This window comes from Coturnix japonica, chromosome 9 (assembly GCF_001577835.2).
Source record: "Coturnix japonica isolate 7356 chromosome 9, Coturnix japonica 2.1, whole genome shotgun sequence".
Classification (NCBI taxonomy): Eukaryota; Metazoa; Chordata; class Aves; order Galliformes; family Phasianidae; genus Coturnix; species Coturnix japonica.
In genome coordinates, this window is record NC_029524.1 from 20787401 (window position 1) to 20803788 (window position 16388).

At 53.6% G+C, this 16388-nt stretch overlaps 1 protein-coding gene across 5 annotated transcripts in view; it reads right to left on the minus strand.

Annotated features, from left to right (window-relative positions):
- Positions 1-16388, minus strand: part of MBNL1 (muscleblind like splicing regulator 1) — a 39560-nt gene that overhangs the window by 11622 nt on the left and 11550 nt on the right. For 3 of the 5 annotated variants that reach the window (XM_015872173.2, XM_015872174.2, XM_015872172.2), the window contains exons 2-5: positions 9119-9289; positions 7678-7878; positions 3315-3572; positions 1321-1474 (exon numbers count right to left, since the gene is read on the minus strand). In XM_015872173.2, coding sequence (XP_015727659.1) covers positions 1321-1474; positions 3315-3572; positions 7678-7878; positions 9119-9289 — 784 coding nt within the window. Of the gene's footprint in view, positions 1-1320; positions 1475-2373; positions 2428-3314; positions 3573-7677; positions 7879-9118; positions 9290-16388 lie in introns of all 5 variants that reach the window. The other 2 variants (XM_015872176.2, XM_015872175.2) reach the window with 2 other exon arrangements.

Consider the following 16388-nt stretch of genomic DNA (forward strand, 5'->3'; position numbering starts at 1 on the left):
CAAGCTCCTACAGGTTCCATCGCAGGTTAGCTAAGAAGGTAGGCTGTGCCAATGAGGTCTGGAATAAATTATAGCCTGAGTTTCTAAGTTTAAAGGGCACAATTCAGAGCAGTTTCAGTACTTCCAGAAACCAGCCAACTCCCCTTGATTTAATGGAAGTGGGAAACCTCTGCAGACAACTACATCAGCCACTCTATACAGAACAAACTTGTGACTTCTTACATCTGCAGGATGGGCTGTGATTGCTCACGCATTTGGTCTGTACTTTAGAACATGGTCTACAGACCTGGTCTAATGTCCACTCAGTCAAAGCCTTTCCACTGACCCCAGGAGGCTCCTAATACACACTAGTGGTTGCAATGAATTTTTGGAATCCAAGTAAGTTACTACCATCCACTACATCAAATAATTTCTGCACCATTTAAATCACTATATGCCAAAATTCTACCAAGAAAGAACAGTAAAAGGCACTGCACCAAATTGCCAGGAATGCACATGCTGAAAATGTTTGGGTAAAGACTCAGTAGTTGCATTCTCTTTTCTCCCCTCCCTCAGTTAGCCTGAGTTACAACGGGCTGTCCTCAGGCTCCTTTCAGCTTTGAGTACGTCTGTTGGTTGTCCTCAGCTTTCCATCACTTACCTCCTAGACTGACAGCGCTGCTCTAACATGTGGTTCATGTGAAAAACACTGACTCGCCTGCATTAAAACAGGAAGAAGCTCACTGAGTGGGCTATAATATGCTTCTGCATGACGTGCTGTTTGCAGAACCACAGCTATACTCAAGCTCTATGCCTTGTTTACTTCAAAGGGATCCCTGCTTATGTGTGCAGCACAGGCATCAGTGCTCGCACAGTTGCACTAGGACGAGAGTAACTGTGGTTGTGTGGGACTAAAACCAAGCGCACCTCACTGCTGCTTAGCTCAACTCAGCCCCAGGGCTCTGGCAGCAGAGGTGCAGATCCTGGCCCTCCAGTTTTGACTCACACCTGCCTCTAAGCACAGGAAGGCTAAGGGGTCACACAGCAAACAGAAACAAACGCAGGAGCTGAAGAGATGTATCATGAAGAAAAGATAATCGAGGGAAGGAGGAACGAGAGAGAAGATTTCCAGTTCTGATTTGGGAGGACAGAGCACAGTGCTGATTTTTATGTTAGAGAGGAAAACACCCACCCAGCCTCCGAGAAGCACCGGGAGGGAAGCAGCCTCCTCACCAGCATCCTGCGCTCGGCACGGCCACACCGCACTGCGGCACCGCACGGCGGCTGCTGCTGGCACACAGCTCCCACCTCCCGCCCCGCCAGGCACGCGGCAGCACTTACCTGGTGGGAGAAAGGCTGTGTGCTGCTGCAGCTGCATGTTGGCGAGAGCTTGCTGGTATTGGAAAATACCAGTATTGAACACTGTGGTGGCACCATTGTTTTTTTCAAGCGCAGGCCTCTTTGGTAATGGGGGAAGTACAGCTTGAGGAATTCCCTGAATGGTGGATGGGCATAAAAATAAAGTCCAGTAAAACAAAACAAAACAAAACAAAAGGGTGGGGGTGTGGGATGTGGAAGATGGGAGGGAGACAAAAAGAGAAGAGAGAAAGAAGAAAAATCAGTAGAAGGTAAAAAAAAACCAGGCAGCACCATGTTTATCCATGAGCAAGCAAGCAGCGTAGCAGACTTAACTACCAAATAAAAGGCGAGGTCAAAGCTTCACAAGGGAGCACTACTTCAGCCTACCATGGCAGCGGTACAGGGAGACGTGTCGGAGCCGCGCGTTATAAGAACTGGAGTAACTATTAGGCTACGGTAAAGCTTCAGGGCTGGGGCGAGGAGCAAGGCTATCGGGCGGGGGAAGCAGCGCTGAGAGCTCCATGAGGATCAACACGTAGAAGCGATGTTAATCAGCGCGGCGCGGCCGGCACTACCCCACTCCCAGCCCCAGCGCCTGCCTGGCATGCAGAGCTCGCCGCATGCCGGCACCCCCGGCCGCCTCCACGCCGCCAAGCCATGCCAACACGCCCTGCACCGGGCCCGGCCCTCGCGGCTCCCAGGAATGGGACAGGAATGGGACTGGGATGGGACAGCAAGAGGAAGGATAGGATGGGGATGGGAGGGGAGGGGATGAAAGGGACAGGATGGGATAGAAATGGGGATGGGGATGGGGATGGGGATGAGGATGGGGATGGGGATGGGATGGGGATGGGATGGGATGGGAGGGGGCGGCAGGGCCTGCACAGGCTGAGGTTGCCATGGGGCCTGGTCCCACCGCCCCCACGCCCATCGGGTAGGGAGGGATCCGGGAGCTTTTGGATTCTGCACGTTAACCCCCAACTCGACTCTACAATACAGCTACATGCAAAGCTAAAAGGTGAAAGGTCAAAGTACCAGGTCTACAGTTGCTTCGAGAGGTCGCTTCAGTGATTTGACAGCCGACTGAGTCTTAATTAGCAGGCAGCGAGCACATGATGGCAATGGCCAGTGGGGTCAAGCGCATTAACATAAACAGCAAGCAGAGGTGCATCATGGGGGCAGCAGTGCATTTGGGTAGGTGAGAAAAAACAAATAAAAACAAATCACCGGATGCCGTGTACAACAGTAACAAGACTAGGCATGCACATCGGGCCTGGGGCAGCGGGGGGTGGTGGGACGGGGGGCTCTCAGAGCCAGCCCCCACGTGCCCCACACCACGCCCCGGCTCCCTGCACCCTCCCTGCACTCACACGTATGGATGGCGTGGCCAGGGCCTGGGTGGCCAGGGCCTCAATGCTGCCAGGGCCTGTATGGCCGTGGCTGGGGCCTGCATGTGGCCAGGGCCTCAGTGCCACTTGGGGTCTGCATGTGGCTGGGGACCCCACACCGCACTGTCCACTTGCCAGAGCCAGGCCCTGCACTGTGCTGGGCCCGGCAGAGTGCCGGCTCCAGCAGCCCGCCCATGCTGCCTGCTGCAGGAGCACAGCGGCTGCGGCCTCCAGCTACTCTGCCATGCACACAGCATGGCGGCAGCTCATCGCCATAGGTCTGTCTGTGCCTCGACATAGGTATGCACCTACCCACACACAAACACACAACAGACTCTATATACATGTATGCACACACACACACATATGCACATGTATATGTACATGTACTCCATACACCAGCAGGCAGAATTAGTGACATACTGTAACAGCCTGAAACTCCGCAAGAGCCGGTCTGGCACCACGTGCTGGGGCAGCTCGCTGTGCCCCCTACCAGCCGGGACCCCGCGCACATCCCAGCAGCAGTAGCTAACACTGCTCGCTCCCTCTCGGCACACTCATACCGTCGGATGCAGCTTCCAAACTCACCATGGCAGCCGCCGTCGCTGCTGCCTGGGCAGCTGCAGCCTGGTTAACCTGGTACTGGGCAGCCTTGATCTTGGCTTGCAGATGTGCTGGAGGGTGGAAGTATTTGCACTTTTCCCGTGAGCATCTCCCTTTGATGTAATCCATGCAGACCGTAACGGTGTTATCGTTGGTGTCGATCATGGCGCTGTCGGCAGGGTGAGCGAACCGGCAGTCGTTCTCGCCCCGGTTGCAGTTCCCGCGCTGGTACTCCCGACACACCTGCAACACCGGGAGGAGAGCTCAGCCCGGCGGCCATCCCACCCTGCCAGCACAGCGCCGGGCTCACCAACAGCAGCGCCTGCGGTGCCAGGGAACACTGGGAGCGGCGGTGCCAAGAGCCGCAAACGCAGCAGGCCTTACTTTGGCCCCACAGAGCCCCACTCGGGGCTGGCAGTTGCTTTCAGAAGAAGTTTGCTTGTGACCTGTTCCCAGAGATCCCCCTCAGCATGGCGGTGCCCAGCAGTGCCGGTTCTCTGCCACCACCTGGCCATCCACAAGTCAGCAGGGCCGTGCTGGGCAGGCCGCTGTGCTGTGCTAAGCATGCACAGCAACGCCGGCTCCCCACGGCTGCCATCAGAGTGTAGCCTGGAGCGGCACCGCCACACGGGGCTGAGGGGCTCAGCCCATGGAAGGGAGCAGCAGAGCTGCCACCAGCCTGACACAGCCACACCATGAGCAGAGCAGCAGAACCACGCCAGGGGAAAAGCCATGACACTGCCACCAGCACGTGGTACCAGCTGGCACCACCACTGACTGCATCCCAGGGCCAGCAGCGCCGGCCCCCTCACACACCTTGGAAACATTCTGCTTAAGAAAACGGCATGTGTTCTATTCATGGGCAGCTCTTCAGAAACCACAAACAAAAAATGTCATCGTGGGTTTCAGAAGTTATAAGAAACAAAAAGAAACAAAAGCAAGCAAGTCTGTAAAGAATAAAACCACTTTAGTAGGTGGGATTTCCTTTTAGAAGTGGGTGCCATAAGCCTGGGTCAGCAGCACTTCCTCGAGACCCTTGGCTCCGATCCACACAACAAACCAGGCTCAGCTGATTACTGCCTCTCCATCCCTGCCAGCACACTGGCTGCTTTCTAGCCGCTGTGCTGCTTCAGGCCCAGCTGCCCATCATCCACAGCTCAGGAACAACACCCCAAGGACAAGCACCTCGCCACACATGGATCTGCTCGCAGGGAGCACCCTTTCTTCACGGTCATCCCTATTTATAGTCTTTTTTTCCATACGGTGACAAAGGCTGTGGATGTATGTTTGGCAGCAAACACACTGACCCAAGCAAGCCAGCCAGGGCACCTCCCTTCCTCTTCCATCCCCACCGCCCCACTGCTTGTGGCTCGATGCTCGCAGGGCTGTTGTTGTAGCACACATAGAACAGGCCAGGCACATTCCTCAGCTAGAAAACAACCACTTGCTTGCTGGAGGACTTTTGTACCGATTGGTTCCTGGCCAGGCCCCAGCTCCCTTCCATTGCCTGCGAATGCCTTCTGGGCTGTAAATCAGGGTCTTCTACCCAAACACGGGCCTCCTAAGTAGACAGGAGTGGATAATTCCATTTGATTATTTGCTAGAAGTCTAGAAGTCTAGGAAAGCCTTTTGCTCTGAATATAAAAGATGCAACAAACAAGAGCTGGTTGCCTCTGCTCATCTTCTGCACTGGTAATCCACAGAACCAAGGTCTCAGAACATCTCTGCGTGTAAGCAGGAACTGCTCACTAAATAACCCAAGGAAGACACACAAAATACACAGAAAAAGAGAGAAAGAAAAAGAAAACACACATGGAGGTAAGGAAATTTAACCCAGTTGAAAACCAAAGGAAAAAGACCAGAAGCCTGGAATAGCTGGGCACAGGTCTTGGCTTGTAGCGCCAGCTTTCACAGAGCCATCGCACGGTAGCCAACAGGACAATGTCTGGCTCTGACCTCAGCTCACAGCATCAGACACAAGCCACGAAGCCACTGCGCTTTCTAACAGGATGACCTGCATTGGCTTTTGAGCCACTGTGATGCTGGCCAAGTGTTTCCAACCCTTGTTTACTTACAAGCAAACAATGAAAATGGTGTTACTTCTTGCCATAGGCAAACAGTAATATATCACTCGTCTGCTGGAGCAGAGAGAAGCATGGAAGCACGAGATGTGGTCTAGCCTTTCAGATCTGGAGAGTGTTTATCTGTTTGTTTATTAGCCACTCTGTAATTAGCATCATCATTTTCCACTCGGTAAGCTAAGAAGCACAAACAGAACCTAAGATGCTGGCAGGGAGCCACAGCTGCCAGCCAAGGGAACCACGTCTCACCCAGACTCACAGTGCTGCCCACCCCTAACAGCCTGTGCTTTCGCCTCCTCCCCTGCATTGAACTCATCAGAGGGGCTGCACCATCATCCAGCACGTCGTGAGTATCTGCAAGTCTCTGAGAAGTTGTAAGCTGCTTTTATCCAGAAAAAAATGGCATCTGTGAAGCACACAGGAAACAGCAGCTTGACTGTGGCTGTTCTGATTCTCAAACACCTTGAATAGAAATGATAGTGCTTAGAGGGAAAAGTGCTCGTGAACAAACAGGGCAGCGAGCAGCTCCTTCCTTCCCCACCTCTCCTCTTGTTTACCAGGAGAGACAACTTCTGTTCAGGATCTCTATGGCTGGGCAGGAATGTGAGAGGAGCTGAAGGAAATTCTGAACCCAGGAAATTTCCATCTTGAGCCCAATGCCTTCAGTGAGTGGCTGATGACCACCTGCACATATGGTGACATCAACACGAGCAGTGCGCCCCAAAAGCTTTGGAAGGAGCCGTGCTGCAGGAGGAGGCACCAGCCCAGCCTCACCAGCACCCACAGCTGCCCAGGATGCCACTGAGCCCTGCCGCCTTTCTGAGCCCTGGGCATGTGTGCAAAGAGCTCTCCGCTGTGGGACAGTGTGATTCAGTAGCCTGGAACACGTGTGCCAGCTGAATTAACAACTGAGTACATCAGTCTTGAAAATAAGTATTTAAAATTCTAACCAGAACAAATCATATTCCAAGATTAGATGCTAACATCACGCAGTTATTTTTTTCATGGGACAGCTCATTCCAAGAGAGAGAGAGTCAACCATATAAAGCTCTGCAGTCAGGAAGAACAAATGGCAGCACGGTGGCAGTGCAGAGAGCAGAAGCCACGCGCTGCTTGCAGTGTGCCAGCTGCTGGGAGGTAAAGCCTTCCCAATCTGCTCTGCAGTTTTCTAATCAATAAAATACATAACAATGATATACTGTTCATAATAGATATGGGCTGATTTGTCATTTGTACCCTAAATCTAGATAGCTCAGATTAAACATCCACTACACAGAACAGCACTGCCACATTCCCTACATATTAAACTACTGAATCCACATTTGCCGCGGGGAAAAAGAAGGAGGAGGAGCAACCCCTGCCCACAGCAGGCACTGCATGTGTGGGAGAGGCACAGAGCTGCAGAGTGGCTGCACTGGGACAGGCTCACAGCCTGCTGCTTGCCATCATGACACCACCGAGCAAAAGGCACTTATGGTCCCCATCAGCAGACATGTGCCCTATCACTGCAGATGCCTAGGCAGGTAGAAAGACACTACCATTACAGCTGGCTGCATTCTAAAACAGATTCCCACCACACGCAGGGACTAGCTTCACAACATCATCTCACCCCGCACCCTTGGACACGTGTGGTGCCAGGAGTCACTGGGTACCTGCAAGCTTCTGGGTGCTGCTTCACATCTGCACTGGCACCAAGGGCACCACACACAGCAGCACACTGTCACACCGCCTACTGGAGTGTCACCCCCCTGCACCACGCAGCACCACGAGTGCATGGCATGGTGCTGGCCCCGAGCACAAGGCCAATATGGTACCGAGGACACGGCCAAGACTTTCAAGTCAGAGATATTCAGGACGAGGGGGAGCGGGAGCCAGCGAGGACCAGCGTTTGCCAGGGCCGCAGCGAAGGAGCACACAGAGGCGCCGGGCAATGCCAGCAGCATGTGCCCAGAGCAAGAACATGGCAGAGCTGGAAGCGGCTCCTGGCCAGCAGCTGCAGCAGACCCTGCACCCGTGCCCATTAGCAGCTGCTGCACACACATTAATGCGGCCTTAGGACACTCTCTGTGCTCCACTACCCTTTGGGTGGCAGGGCCAGGAGCAGAGCTGCAAGCACGGCACGGGGCTGCGCGCTTTCCCTGCCCTCAGCCAAGGCAGGGTACCACCAGCTGAAGTGATGCTCGCAGTTTGCTTTTGCCAGAGATCTACATTCTCCCCAGCACACGCAGTGACTGGCACTGCAGGAGCAGCTGCCATCGGGCTCCTACCTCCAGCCTGTCCGTCCTCATCAGCTTCTGTGCAGCAGCAGCAGCGGCAGCAGGCACCGGGACACCAGGGTTGCCCGCCACCAGCATAGGCGTACTGGGCAGGATCTCCGCCGGCACCAGCCCTGGGGACACGGGCCCCAGGTAAGGGTTGAAGGCAGCCGAGGCATTGGTGGCTAGGCTGGGCGCGACGGAGAACATGGGCTGCAAGCAGAACAGAGACACATGCGTAAGTATGGGCACCTGCCACGCTGCCACCCGGCACTCGTGGGCACAGCCAAAGCGTGTGCAGGTGTCTGGTGCTGCTGGGAAGGAACCGGCACAAGGGCTGTGGCACGCGACAAGCTGCAGGATCAAGCACTGCAGCGAGGATCGGGACCTGCCGCCCCACTGAGTGCAGGGCACGGTGCTGGCATGGCCCGTCGGACCCTGCCCAGCTCTTTGTCTCCATGTCCAAATAAAGCAGTTGCTCAAGGCGTTTCCATTTTTCTTCCGAAGAAATTTTTAGAAGGAAAAACAACGGAGTTAATGCAACCTTTTTCTCTGTTTCCTATCTATGTAGGCTAGCCAGCACAGAGCACCACATGGCTTTGAGTTCCTGAGGAAATGACCCAATTGTTTGCAAGCAACAAGAAAGTCTGTCTGAAACACTGCACAAAAACATATGCAAAGGTTATTGGAGAAAGAAAGCCTGGTATGTGCATAAACAAGAGGGCTGTCTCCAATGTACCTGCTTCTTCATCCATGTGAACGAGACAGAAATACGTACATTTTACAAGAAACAAAATAATATTAAACATGCTATTAACTCTACTTTTCATTACTGTGTTACCGTCTATCCAATAATGAACCTATTAGTAGGATGACAGAGGAGAATACTTTAAGCAATGGCTTGCACCAACTGCTGCATGTTGCCTGCTCAGCTTCTTCACAGCCCCCAGTGAGAACATGCTGGCACCAGTACGGCATCACTGCGCTCGTCAGGAAAGAAAAACAAAACTTTGCAGTTGAAAACTTATGGGGAGGCAGCTCTGGAGTTAATGCACGCACAGCAGCACGCTGTGGCCTCACTGGTGCTCGCACAGCAGCACTGCCTCACCTCAACCCCTCGCTTTGGTGATGCGTTCAGTTGTGTTGAAGGACGCTCAAAAGAGCACAGAGAACACCCTGTCTTCCTACACTGTGGTAACTGCAACCAAAGGCACGTTACTGTGAAGGTCCCTCCACAGCATTTCTGATTTTCCCAGACACTCACACTTCTTTTTGAAACAGGTGGCATAAAGCTCTGTTGGAGAACAGCAGTTGTATTAAACAAACCAAACAGGACACGGAGTGCAAGAGGGCCATTCTCTGCATCTGTCCCCCTGCTGCCAGCCCCAAGGCCGCAGGCTGAGCTGCACACCATCCCCCTCCAGCACGCATTGCCCCAGCCCCAAGCACATACCACGGGCTGCAGCGGGGCTCCAGGCATCATGGCATTGGCAAGCTGCATCTGCTGGGCCAGCATGGCCATGTTCTTCTGCTGGATCAGGTTATTGCGGCCATTGATTTCCAGCTGTGTTTTTAAGTGCGGTGGCGGGTGAAGGTACTTGCAGTTCTCCCTTGAACATCGCCCCTGAGGAAGAGGAGGAAGCGAGAAGCTTAGGCAGGCAGAGGCACATCTCCTAGGGAGCCCCATCAGCCCAACCCAGCCAAACACAGCCCCAGCTCCTTCCAGGGGCCGACCCCTGGTGCGACCTCACAGCTCTGCTACCAGCTGCCTGCTTCACCTTTCTAAACCACGCATTTCTGCAGAGCAACCCTAATAAAATGCTGCTGCTGCTTGAAACCGGGCAATCAGCAATGGCTGTAAAGCTAAGCACGCACATCATGTACAAGGATGCATTTTCCCCCATGACAGCAGCACACAGTGGAGCTGGAGGAGGCTCACCCTGAACTGGCCCACACTGAGCAGCACTGGGGCCACCTTGCAGCACGGGGCTCACCGGGTGGCACTGGGGCCACCACAGCCACCTCACAGAGCCAGGACAGCTGGGCCACCTGCACCCACAGTGCACCCACAGTGCAGATGCACTTCACGCACTGCCTGCAGGGTGACAGCGCGGCCTCAGCTTTCACCAGTGAGGAGATAATGCAGTAACAAAAGAAAGAAGTTAGAAAGGAGAAGAGAATCCTCTTCTGGAAAAACAGATCGTCCAAATTACAGTTCTTTTCCTTTACTCGTTGCTCTTTGAAACAAATCCAAGCAGGAGCAATGACGAGGCAAAAGAAAGCCTTACGTTCAGTAAGAAAACTAAAACATTTTTATCCGGTAACAAATCAATTCAATGCAGTTTGACTTTATCCCACAGTTCAGCTCAGAACACAGACCGTGCTCTTGCTGCAGCAGCTGCCAGCAGCCTGCACTGCTCTCTGCAGCCCAGGCACCCAGCCCCAGCCTCCTACAGCTCGATCTCATGGCTTGTCTGCTGGCTCTGCCTGAGCAGAAGATGCAGCTGATGCACAGGGCAGCAGCAGTGAGGATACACACCATGTATCTGGGAAGGCAGATCCGGGTCAGCACAGCACAGCGCTGAATGCCACATCTCCACAGGTCAGGCCACAGATTGTCCTGGGTCAAAAAGGACCTCAAGGATCACCTGGTTTCAACCTTCTCCTGTGGGCAGGGCTGCCAACCACTAGACTGGGCTGGTTGCCCCGTCGATGCTCCTGGGGATGTCCCTTCCCAGCCCCAGCCCCGTGCTGCCCTCTGAGCTGCACCCAGCTTAGGTGCTCTTTGCAGGGAGTGAAAAACAGCAGTTACGAGTTGTGCTACGAAATGCAAAACCTCAGAGCGCTCCAGGAGTTAAGCACGTAAAAGCATTTCTAAAATGCAGAAATAATGCAGGAAACTGTGCAAAAGCCATTGAATTCTAAGCAATAAAACAGTACCTGGAGCTACCATGCGTTATGCCTCGCCATGACTGCTGAAACGTGCTCATTTCTCAAGGCACAGAACTGCAGTGCACTGTAGAGCAAAGGGACTGACTCAGAACCTGAAGTAACCCCACGGACTGGCAGCTGGCTGCTGCAGCACCCAGCAAGGTGCTTTGCTTTATGGCCATCGCTCATCGCCACAAGACCTTAGCGTGGGCTCCTGCCCATGCCCAGCCAGGCCTGCGTGCTGCAGATCACCAGGGCCTGCAATTTTATACGAGGAATTGCTTCACACTCTGTATTGCTCTTGGCCAGCTGGGCACTGCTGTTATCTACCAGCTTCATTTCCCTTAACTTTTAGAAGAAGGTTCTCTGAAGGAAAGCCAAGCTGAGGTCCTGCCTGCAGAGCACAGCCTCCAAGCACCACGCAGCAGTCACGGCCCCGCAGCACCCGCTCCCCTTTGCAGCTCTGCAGACCAGCAGTTCCAGCACTGCCTCTTACAGAGCCCTGGGATCAGTGTCACATCAGCTAACTCAGGCCGACCTCCAGCAGCACGGAATGCCTCAGACACCACAGCACACAGCAAAGCACCGCACGTGGCCCGGCACCAGGGGGAATGCCCCATGCTGTCACCAAGCCCAGGTGACGCAGTGAGCCCAGCAGGCAGAGCCAAGCAGGGCCGGCAGTCACACACCATTGCCTCCAATGCTCCTTTAAGGCTCCTGCTGCCTTTTTTACATGCGTGCTCACGGCGGCTCACTGCCCTCCTGAGTGCAGTGCAGAGCAGCGTGGCAGCACCCTCACACTGCACACAGCTGCCCCAAGGAGCAGCACCCTGAGTGCACTCACAGCACCCAGGCCTTCGTGCAGTTCCTCCAGTGGTCACCTGTTGCTCAGGGGCTGCTTCTAAACTACATCACTGCTGTAAGTGCTTTTCCACCTAAATCAGCTTTAGTGCCACCTGAAGCTCACACACAGGGGCCAGGTGTGTGGGAACACCCAGAGAGAACCACCAGCACCCTGGGCACTCATGGCAGAAGCAGTTCTGCTCAGCAGCTCAGCAGTATGTGCCGCAGGTGCACCCACACAGCAGCACCCCAGCACTCCCTGCAGCCCCGCAGCAGCACTGTAGCAGCCCTGGCAGTGCAAGGCATGCAGCCTGCACACAGCCCCAGAGCCCTCACATCCCACACAACCACAGGACAGCACCCGGCCCACAGAGCGTCCTGCTGCCATATGGAGCAGTGCTGGAGGTTCTAGAGCTACGTGCTTCTCATGCTGTAATGGCATTTTGCAGAGGCCTCGGAAGCGGGGTGAAAGTTGAAACAAGGATCAGATTGCTCCAGTGATTATCTTCTGCACTGAAAGCACTGCTACCGCATTGCATGCTCACCAGTGAAGGGACAGCAGCATCAGATGCTCATAAAGAGGTAATGCCAAAAACCAGTTCAGTATTTGACTGCATAGCCTGCAGGGCCCTGCATGCACAGCAGGAAGGAAAGGCAAGTTTAAATAATAATAGACTGAGAGGGAAAGCAGCCCCAGCAAGCCAAAACAAAGACAAGATAAGTTAATCGTGTTTTATGGCCTAGGCAAACAAGGGAAGAAAAGGACATAATGAGCAAATGGTTCAACAGCAAGAAGTGAAAGGACTTAACCGTAAACTTTATGATTTAAAAGCTACTGCAGTGAATGTCTCCGTGTAGTTTGAACTTTGGTGGCAAGCAGAGAACCAGTAACTTCAGTACGTTGATAACACCAGGGAAAGGGGAGGCAGGAGCCTTTAAGAGAAGGAAGTGAGTAAGCAAATGTGAAGGGAGGTGGGGAACAAAGGCAGGGACAGCAGGGCTACTTGGAGCAGCAGGGGACTTGTACAGCACAGCACAGCTTCCAAGCACAGGAGCAGCCCTGGACAGCAGCGGCTGCACAGTGCTCCTGCAGAGGGACCTGCAGGGAACTGCTGTGCGTGCAGACAGACCCAGCACAGAGCACTCGGTGCAGCCTGCAAACACTGAGCCCACAGCAGGGAACGTGGGCACTGGGGGCTCAAAACAGCGTGGGAAGTGCATGGGCAGGAAGGAGACAAAGGCAGTCAGAAGGGCCTTGGGACACGATGGGGCTCTGACACAATAAAGCAGTGAGGATGGAGCTGTTCTGCTGGAGCTGCTGAATGAAGCTCACTGGGTACAACCAGTGGCACACACAGCCGGCAGGATTTATTTGTCTGAAGTCAAAGCAGCCCGAGATCTCCCAGAACAGCGCCCTGCAGCCACAACTCCTCCAATGTTTACTTTGACAGCGGCACTGCCAGGCACAGCAAGGCCTTCCCGGGAGGCAGCAGGGCTGCACCAAACCTGCAATGACAGGCAGGGGCTGGCTGCGGGCACGGCGCCCCCGGGGACTGCCAGCACATGTTTCTTCGGGCAATGTTTTAAGCTACCACCCAAGCCTGCACTGATATTACCTTGATAATGCCAGCAGGACGGGGCAGATACACTTGCCTTCTATGCACTGAAGAGCTGAGCTCACTCCAGAGCCTGGAGGCTCCGTTAAGCTGTGCCTGTAACCACTCCAAAACAGCCAAGCACTCAGGTGCACCTGTTCTACAAAGCCCTTCTCCCCTCCTGTTCAGTGCCATCGCAAAGGAAGGCTCGGGTGCTGGGTTCTGCCAGCACAGCCCTGCCCCACACCAGCCAGATTTCTAAGAAGCACATGGGATGCTGCTGGGCTCACAGCAAATACCCCACCACAGCTCCAAAGTCAGAAACCAGATGTGATCCTTTGGTCCTAGATGTGATTTATTTGTTGTATCCAGCAAACTTAGGAGTGAGCCCTGGCAATGGGGCTTCTGTATTCGGGAGGACCAAGAAACTCTGACTTGGGTCAGCCTCAAAGGACAGAAGCCTGGCGAGCTGCTACCGACCACAGGATGGCTCAGGCTGGAGGGGACCTCAAAGATCCTCTAGTTCCAAGCCCTGCCAACACCAGATCAGTGCCCAGGGCCCCATCCAACCTGGCCTTGAGTGCCTGCAGGGATGGGGCACCCACAGCTCTCTGGGCAGCTGTGCCAGCACCTCACCACCCTCTGAGTGAAACATTTCTTCCCAACACCCAACCTAACTTCTTCTCTTGTAGAGTAAAGCCATTCCCCTCGTCCTGTCACTATCAGACTGCATAGAAGGCCGTTCCACTCCTGCCTGCTGGAAGTTCTTGAAGCCAACAGTCCACCATTCTCACATCACTGATGAAATAAGCTGAGGTGGCAGCAATAGGGTGCTCACAGTGTCACCTGGAATAACAATATTGTGAGGTATTTTTAAGGCCTCTATAAAAATTGAAATGTCACTATTGGAGAGTTCAGGAGTTTGGCTTCTGTGCTGTGAGCCGTTCCCTGACCAAACACTCACACGTGGAGCTGCAGCAGCCAGACACAGCAAGGGAGCTGCCACGACGGGACAGCCTGGGACTGTGCTGAGAACTTCAAAACAGCAGAGGAACGTGAATCTTGAGACTTGTCCTCTGCTGAAGGCACAGCAGGGCCGAGCTGTCACATTTCACTGGGACATCCAATGGACACGAAGCAGCAGCCCTAGTGGCAAAAACCTTCGGAGAACAGAGGGTAACTGACAGCGGCCGTGCCTGCAGTGCACACCAGCTCCAAAACAGTGGATGCATCACACCAAACCCAGCAGTGCTTTCCAATTCCTTACACCAGTGGGGCTCAGGTTAGTGAGAACCAAAGAGTTTTGGGTGGCAGCAGCTCATACTGCACAGAATGGCCACCGGGTGAGGAGAAGCACCTGCTGACAGCAGTGCTGAGCACAGCAGCCCTGTGACCAAGCTCCGAATCCAGGTCACTCCTTTTGCCTTTGCCTTCCTCTGTGATTTTACAATTTCAGAACTGCATGGCCAGGAAACGCAGCACAGGAGGTGGCACCTGGCTGTGGGCAGGTCCTGCAGCACACAGCCATCCCTATGCACAGCATCCCCAGTGCAGCCCTTGGGGTGTCTGGGGCAGTGACCAGAACTTCAGCAATGAATCCCACTCAGGCAGATTTTTCCAGGAAAAAATACGGGGAAAAAAAAGCTGTAATATGATGCTTAAAATCAGATTTGTGCTGCAAACCAGTTTCCTGACTTGGGAGCTCAAGAGCATATTTTTGTTGTGGACAGTTCAACAGGCTCTGAGGCATCCAAATTTAGGAAGAAAATCCGATGGAATTTGAACAATGCAGAGCCAGAGCTGGAGCTGAGTCAGCCACTCCAGCGCCCAACCCGAGTGCTTGGCCTCAACCTTTTTGTCTTAAAGTGGCCCCAAAGCCTCCCACGGGCCGGCCGGCCCCACACACACCCCTTGTCTGGGCTGCCACCTCATGTGCAGGTTTTATCTTTTTGTTGCCCTCTTTTTTTGTGTTCCATTAAGAAACATAAGTAAACGTAAGAAGTTCTGTTACCCACATCCATGATCTGTATTATATACTTCATATATGGCCGGAGACCATTCCCTTCCCCTGGTGCGGTCCAGAGCAGGCCCACAGGTTGGCTGCCCATGATCCACATTGAATGACCAAGGCAGTACAAGTTACAATGGCCCAAATGAAAAAACACTTTTTTGTGACCTACTCACTGAGCTTCAGAGCCAGACAAACTTGGCAAAACACTTTCCTGAGTTGTTTTTGAATTACATCTAATGTTTGTGATACTGCAGCAAACATAACACAGTGACCAGAGCTTGTTTAGCTCAGCGTGCACAGAAATCTGCACAAATCTGATACACAGCCACAAGGAGCAACTGCTGGGACTGGGCAGGGAGTTCAGTGCTGAGATATGTTCTGTTTTCTCTTTGATAAAGACACTCTCCCACATTAAACAAGCTACTTAACTACATAAAAAGAATCAAACAATGCAGAGCCATCACAGCAGCCCAGCCCCAAGCCAGCAACAAGCCTTTACCATGAGCATGAGTAAGAACACCTGCAAAGCAGTGTATTTCTTACATACCTGGCTGGGAATCCTCCCTGGCTTACAACCCAATTAACCACATCGACTTCACCTGAGCAACAGAGAAGTCTTGCTAGACAGAGCACCCTGAAGCAACACAACACTGTAACATCACCTACAGCCATTATCCAGCGCTCACAGCTCCTGACAGAGATGGTAATTATCTCCTTCATTAAGACACAGACACTGAGGAACTTTGCCGGGAGGGGAGGAGAGCAGCAGCAGCACCACTCAGAGCACCCAGCTGGGTGCACCGGCCACACCAAGCACAACACACCGCATGGGCTTCTGCCATCTGTGATAATGCAAGGCCAGCGTGTGCCATAATTACTGTTGTTTTACAATTAAAGAAGCAATGCAAACACATTTCAGTTCCCACACACAGAGCAGGCTGGCGCGGTGAGGCCGGGCATTTCAGACCTGGGGACATTCTGAAGGTTCACCACATCTCCCCACCTGAGCCAGAGCAGGTTTGAAGCTCAGATCTGACACTCTGTACAAGCCCAGCACAGGCCCTGCTGCTGCAGCTGCCCACTGCTCCTGGGGCTGGGGCTGAAGGGAAGAAAATTGTGATGCAGGGAGAGACCAGCCTTCCTGCTTCCCAACTTTTATGTTTACACTGAATCAAAATACCCATCCTGCAAATGGCACTTTAAGTGCTGAGATTACTGAAGTTGTAAAAAACCAAGGGAAGGAGCTGCAAGTCCACGTGCTCGGCACCTAGTGCTGAAGCCAAGATGCACAGAGCCCAGCTCAGGCCCAGCCCAAACACCAGCAGCACATCGTCACCTCCCCG